Here is a 7,500-nt window from a genome sequence, read left to right as displayed (position 1 = left end):
TGACATGGAAATTTAAGTAAAACATTTTCAGATTTTATTTTTCAGCTTATGTTCTTGGCTAGCCATGATTTCAGGCATTGAAAGAGAATAACTGTTTTTCTTCTTTTTTTTCTTTTAAACAACCACACTCTTCCAATACATTTGTCAGTTCATATCAAATGAAAGAGACGGTACAGTCTAGTGCAGTAACATAGTGCACTAAGGTAGTAGTGTAGCGAGGACATATATTCAATTAGTGTCCGTGTCCTCTGGGGATGTTGACCCTGGCATTGATCATGCGGCGCTTTAACCAGAGAGTGCTTTCAGTGCTATTTGCGTTGCTGAGGTGTGCGGTCAGTGCAGAGGTCACCTGGAGAGGTTGAGTGGGTCAGGAAAATGGCTTCGTGGAGCATGTTCGCTCATTCACCGACTCCCAAATTAAATCGTTTCATTAGCATTTATTCATACCTTTATCGCATATTCATTTATCTCTTCGTAGAAAATAAATGAGTCCTTTTGTGGTCATTTGTCTAAGGCGGTATTACACCGCACCCAAAGGTCATTTTAATACGCTTCTTCATGCATGCTAGCATCTGGGCAAATCTCTGAATGGCCCTGCACAGTCTCATACAAACATAGTATTATTACACACACACAAACACCCAGTTACATAAAAAACGTACACATACTGTACACTCACATCCCTCAGTCTCAAAAAAATTATATACACCGTTATCTAAAAAAACAAGTACAATTCATTAAAACAATAACCTACAGTTCATGTAAGCACAGGCAATGGTGCACAAACAATTACAGAGAATATGAGCTCGCCTGGTAAATTGTTGACAGGTTAGATATGATGAATTTATGATATCCGTTTCACAGTCTCTGGGACTATTAATTAGGAGATGTGGTCAGACTGTATAACAGCTTTCACGTGAAATTGATACTGATTCACGGCCAATCCATTTGGACTCAGACACTCAATACAATAAATGACTTATTAAATCAATTAGTTCCCCAATAGTTTCATTCACCTCTCAATAATTGCCTCGAGATTAAATAATTTCAAGTTTGCTGATTTTAGTAACCTACAGTAGCATTGTGTGTAATCTCAGCAGGATAAGGAGAGAAAGAGAAAGAGAGAGAGAGAGCATAAGGGAGGGAGAGAGAGTGAGAGAGAGAGAGGGAGAGGGAGAGATGGAGGGAGGGAGAGAGAGAGAGAGAAAGAGAGAGAGAGAGAGTGAGAGAGAGTGTGGGGGAGGGGGAGGGGGAGGGGGGGGGGAGAGAGAGAGAGACAGAGAGAGAGAGAGAAAGAAGAGCTTCTTTAGATCCCAAAGGGAATCCTTGGTGTGCACACACCACTACACCAGCATGAATCATCTGCAGAGCTAAATGAAGGTGCCGGAGATGGAGATGGAGATGGGTGGCGGCGTTTAGGTGGAATGGGAGACATTCCTGCAGCGTTTGATGGCCTCTCATCATCACCCCGACATCAGACGCACATTCAAACATGGCCTCCTATCTCGAATTTAATTGGGACTGCGGAAAAGGGGGATACCCGCTGCGTCCCTTAAAGAAGATTCGCTTCAAAGAGATTTACATTTACTTCCTTTCGGCGCCCCCTCCCTCCATCCCTCTCTCCCTCCCTCCCTCCCTCTCCACCCCCCTGGCCCCCACCCTTTACCCCCGTTATCCAATCAGCTGTTGTAAAACATTCCCACAGCCTTGCCCCCGGGGATCCTTAGCCAGGAAATTAAATCCCGTGATCAATAAAATCAGCCACTATCTTCATCAATGAAATTAGCATCGACACGAGCCATTTACCGCCCCGCCACAATGAAGTCTCATTTCATTTTATTTTTGTCAGCGCGGCATATTATTTATTTATTTCAGCCTCTCAACCCCGCCCCACCCGCCCCCCTCCCCCCCTCCAGCCTCTCTCTGCGCCACAAACGCCTCAGTTCAATTATCGTCACGTTCAATATCAACAAACAAACGGAGGTTGTGTTTCGTCTCGCGCGCCGCGTGCACGCCGCTCGAGTCACGCCTCTGTTCTGATTTTTCTCGGCCAATATGCATTCATCATCGCCGCCGCTCCACATTAATTAGCTTGGCCCCGACACGCCACTGCTCCTTTCTCCAGGACAAACTTTCATCCCTCCCTTGTTTTCACCCATCTCGCTCTCTTTCTCTCTCTCTATCTCTCCATCCCGCTCTCCTTTCCTTTCCTCTCTGCATCTCCTCCTCCTCCTCCTCCTCCCCCCCCTCCTCACCTGTGTGTCCTGCCCAACCTGCAGGCCTGCAGGCTATATTTGGTCCTGCTGATGATTAAAAGTGGTCGTCTAACCCTGGCGTAAGACAGGCCAATTCATCGTGCAGACGCCCCATCGCTGCCACACCAAGGGGTCTGAATAATTTATGCACAATATCGAACATGAAAGAGGACCTGCGCTGTGCGCCCCTCTCCCAACCCCCCCCCCCCCACCCCCATCGCCACGGCACCAGCCGCCCTGCCGACACCCTGCTTCCTCCTCCACATTCAGAGCGGCATCTCGGGCTCACGGTGGACTATTAAACACACGCTGCTCTGCAGTCACAGGCAGACACACACACAGGCGCGTGCACACACAGACACACACACGCACACACACATTAGCTACAGCAGAGAGGACGCAGATAGGCGAAGAAAGAGGACACAAATAAAGAAGCACGCCTGCGATTAGGCCATAACAACAGTCAAGCTTCAGAGAGAGAGAAGAGAGGAAGTGAGAGAGAGAGAGATGAAGAGAGAGAGAGATGAAAAGAGTGAGAGAGATGAAGAGAGAGGGGTAGAGATAGAATAAGAGAGAGGGAGAGAGAGAGTGGGCAGAGAGAGGGAGTGCTTCACGCGTACAATAGGGATTGTTTACCATTAAGTATTTCCCATGTTTTTTCTCTTCTTTAGAGTGGCTGAATGGTAATGGAGTGGATTATTTCCACACAAAGCAACACGTCAGCAACTACATAAATATGAAGGGGAGATACATTATAGCACAGAGCTGTGAAGTCCTTATAAATGATGAATGAACTAAGCTGCCCCAACCTCTGCATTTTGTGTGTGAGTGTGTATGTGATATGCACATGTGTGTGTGTCCGCCTCTATGTATCTGTTCCTGTGTCTGTGTAAAAAGTGTCTCTTGATCTCTGATGCTTGTATGTGTGTGTGTGTGTGTGTGTGTGTGTGTGTGTGTGTGTGTGTGTGTATGTGTGTGAGTAATGCGAGTACATCTGTTGCAATAAGTTGAGTAAGGGCCAAAGGCAGAGGTGAGGTGCTTCTGTGTGCTCTGGTCATCCCCCGGGCAGTTACCCAGGTTACCCCCCCCCCCATCCCTTCCCCCTCTCCCGGTCCTCACCTCCCAAGCGCCCTCGTACGTCTGCTTCTTCAGCCGGACGGCCCAGTTCTCGGGCACGGCGTCGGAGCAGTGGTCCATGCTGAGGATCACGGGCCGGGTCAGCATCACGCCGGGCGGCCCGCAGCTCACCACCGGCCCCAGCAGCGTCTGCCCCCAGCGAGGGGCAGCCTGAGGGGGCAGAGAGGGAGAGGCGAGGGTGAGCGGGGTGGGGGTGGGGGTGGACCCTGGCGCGTGTGGGGATGGATGGCCACTGTCAGGGAGGCGAGTGCTGCCTTTTATGAGACCCGCGGCAGCTAAAAGCCCCAGCATCTGTCTTCGCTCACCTCGCCTGTGTTAAACGCACAGGGCCAGCTCCAGCTGTGGAGCAAACAGCCAGCCAGCCAGCCAGACAGCCAGCCAGCCAGCGCCGAGATCTGAATATAAAAAGCATTAAACACACACACACACACAAACACACACACACACACATGCGCGCGCACACACACACACACACACACACACACACACGCACACAAACAAACACAAGCATGCACGTAGGCACGCACACACAGGCACACACAAACACATGCGCGCACACACACACACACACACACACACACATACATGCACACAAAGGTTTGCCATCAACCTTGAGCTGCACTGCAACCTGCTGAGACGCAGGACAACCGGCGCTTCAGTTCTCCCTGGCAGTGATTTGTTTGCTGCCGCTACAGATCAGACTCCTCGTGCCTCCTCCTCCAAAACCCCCACTTCCCTCACACACACACACACACACACACACACCACACACACGCTTTCATTCTTCTCTTTCTCCCTCACCGCCCGACCGCTGACAGAGCTGCTTGAGCCAGGGGAAACCAAACGCTTCAGACTGCTTCTATCAGCGTCTGCTTCCTCGGGCCTGGATGCCTGGATCCCTGTGCGCTCCGATTCTTTGGTGCCACGGAGGACAGAGAGGGGGGGGGGGGGGGGGGGTTGTACCAGGGGTGTGTTACAAAAGTTATAAGGGAGAAGAGGGACCCACCTAAAATCTCCTTCTTCTGAACGGTCAGATAAATCTCGTAGATCTTCCCCTCTCGGAATGGCCTCAGGAGGGATGAGCAGGCTGATTCCTGATGCAATTGAACGAGAAGGAGAGAGGGAGAGAGGGAGAGAGGGAGAGAGGGAGGTGAGAGAAAGAGAGGAGAGGGTCACTGTCTTTTGTTCTGTCCCTGCATGTCATGGTTCAGCTCGTCCCCAGGCGTCCGTTAGTCCAGACAGCGGATCCATGTGTGAGCGCACGTGTCCCACATGTGTCCAAAAACAAAACACTCTCCAACGGCAAGGTCACACACCACACCCCTGCTGCTGCATCGCCACATCTGCATTACACACCCTCGCCCCACCCTGCCACACACACACACACACACACACACACACACACACACACACCGACAATGGACACACACAACCCCCCACATGGAGACACACACTCACACACTCACACACTCACACACTCACACACTCACACACTCACACACTCACACACTCACACACTCACACACTCACACACTCTCCAGCCCCACAGTGAACAATTACCAGAGACAAAAGGCACACAGGGAGTTGCCATCACTGGAAACACAGTCTGTACAGACTCATCCACAAACAGTAGGAAGGGGGGAGAGGGCCGCTGTCTGCTCACTGTTCAAACTCTCACTAATGAGAACTGGAGTCGCTGGCATTAAGTATTGTGACGTTTCTGTGCTATTATCCTCGTGAGACTACAAAGGGAGTGTAAGCAGTCATGGGGGGAAGCAGAGAGATGAGAGTGAGAGAGCGTGTGTATAAGAGAAGAGAGAGTGAGCGAGAGAACGAGAGAGTGAGAGAGTGTGTGTGTAAGAGAAAGAAAGAGAGAGAGAAAGAAAGAGAGGCTGTAGTTCACTTTGTTTATGTACTTAATATTAAAACCCCTTCTGCTTAATTAAACAGCTGCAAATGGTATCTGGAGATATGGCCAATTTCCTAAGAGTTCATAAAGGCTTTTAATTATGCATCATATATAGTTCATTATATTTATTAATTACATACTTAATATGCAATTTCACATCAATTATATGTATTACTCCTTGAAACTCATTTCAGTTGAACAATATATGGGAACTCAGATGAAATGGAGTCCATATATCAGCAGATTCACTGCTGGATCTATTTGCTCACGTTGTGCTCTTTGTAATTACTCTGACATATGATCCCAGATCCACAGTTCTCACCAACTTGAGCTGTTGCCACTGAACCAAGGCGGCACTGAAGGTCCCTAGACAAATTCATCTGATGAGACAACTCTCCACACACCCACACACCCACACACACACTCACCCAACCACCGACCCATCCACACACACACACACCCACACACACAACATACACACACAACATACACACCCAACCACCGACCCATCCACACACACACACACACACACACACACACACACCATCATCACCACCGCTACTCCCTTTCTGCACTCGCTGTGACCTGGACTCATTTGCAGCATGGGCAGCATGATGATGGTCTCCCGGCCTGCGCGGGGGGGGGGGGGGGGGAGGTGGCGAGGAGAGAGGAGCTAATTGGTTTGAATGCAGTGTCCTTGGAGTGGATCGTGTTGCAGTCTCGGGGACTGTGCATATCATCTCGCCCGCCTGGGCCCTGGCAGCTCGGCGCGCGCATCACTTGGCAAGACAGCCTGTACTCCAGCTCATCGGGGGAAAAAAAAGAAAACCACACACACACACACACACACACACATTCACTGGAACAGGGGGTAGTGCTAATAGGTCTTAATTTGCGGCTATACCACAGAGGCCGTCACCTGTGTGTGAGTGTGTGTATGTGTGTGTGTGTGTGTGTGTGTGTGTGTGTGTGTGTGTGTGTGTGTGTGTGTGTGTGTGTGTCTGTGCAGCCTTCTCCGCCTCCTCCTTGTCATCTCATCTCGCAGCGCGACCAGATATCGGCAGCTGTCGGCCTCTGATAGGCCCTTAAGTCCAACAGATAGAGCCGCGCCGGATTATGTCGCCCGCTGGATCGGACGCTTTCATCTCCAAATCCCCCGCTATCGCCGCGGCCCCCCCCCCCCCCCTCGCTTCTCCCAGGTGGCCCAGGTGATCGCCGCGTGCGCTGATCTCCGCGTGCCACGCGCTCAGTGTGCCGCAACAAAACCACGAGACATTTGAAGCCATTGCTTTACACTCAGCTCCCACCTCTAACCGCCACCATCCCCCCCCTCCCTTCCCCACCGCCGCCACCCCACCCTTAACAAACTCCAGTCCAGTGGCCGATCTTTCTTCACAGAGAGGAAATCAGTCTACTGGCCAGTGTTTGGGAGAGTGAGTTGGCATAATCCCCCCAAAAGTCACATAGTCCAGCACCCAAGTTTGTGCCCACCCAACACACACACACACACACACACACACACACACACACACACACACACACACTCTGCATATCAGTACATTTACTGACCTGTGTTTGAGAGAGTGAGTTGGCTTAAATCCCCAAAAAACACATAGTCCAGTCTCCCCCCCACCCCCCCCCCCCCCCCCCCTCCCCCCCACCACACCACACATACCCACACACCCCACTCCCTGCAAATCAGCAATCTCACTGACCTGTGTTGGGGAGACCGAGTTGGCTTGAAGCCAAAAAAAGCACATAGCCCAAGTCTGCTCCACTCCCCCCCCCCACATACCACAACAGTCTACCACCCAAGTCTGCCACCCCACATACACACACATACATCCCCACTCCCTGCATATCAGTAAACTTACTGACCTGTGTTTGGGAGACTGAGTTGGCTTAAAGCCCGAAAAAACACATTGTCCATCACCAAGTCTGCCCCCCTCCACACACACACACACACACACACACACACACACACACACACACACACACACACACACCACACACACACACACACACACACATCCCCACTCCCTGCAAAATCAGCCATCTCACTGACCCGTGTTGGGGAGCGTGAGTCGGCCTCCCAGGAAGTTGAAGGTGCCGTAGGGAGGTGTTGGCGGCGTCGCGCGGCAGCGTCTTGAAGTAGCTCTGCGCCGACAGGCGGCTCATGAAGTCCGTGGGGGTCGGCGG

At 51.2% G+C, this 7,500-nt stretch overlaps 1 protein-coding gene across 1 annotated transcript in view; it reads right to left on the bottom strand.

Moving 5' to 3' along the window:
• unc5a (unc-5 netrin receptor A) overlaps window positions 1-7,500 on the bottom strand; it is a 152,321-nt gene that overhangs the window by 20,512 nt on the left and 124,309 nt on the right. Inside the window, 7 exon segments of the mRNA XM_062524624.1 lie at window positions 3,375-3,526; window positions 3,529-3,550; window positions 4,406-4,447; window positions 4,449-4,486; window positions 7,367-7,415; window positions 7,417-7,491; window positions 7,493-7,500. The exon segment at window positions 7,493-7,500 is cut by the window's right edge and continues 112 nt beyond it. Of these exon segments, the coding sequence (XP_062380608.1) occupies window positions 3,375-3,526; window positions 3,529-3,550; window positions 4,406-4,447; window positions 4,449-4,486; window positions 7,367-7,415; window positions 7,417-7,491; window positions 7,493-7,500 (386 nt within the window).

Source organism: Sardina pilchardus, chromosome 21 (assembly GCF_963854185.1).
Source record: "Sardina pilchardus chromosome 21, fSarPil1.1, whole genome shotgun sequence".
NCBI lineage: Eukaryota > Metazoa > Chordata > Actinopteri > Clupeiformes > Clupeidae > Sardina > Sardina pilchardus.
Note: the sequence above shows the minus strand (reverse complement) of the source record. Positions and strands in the feature narration are given on the sequence as shown.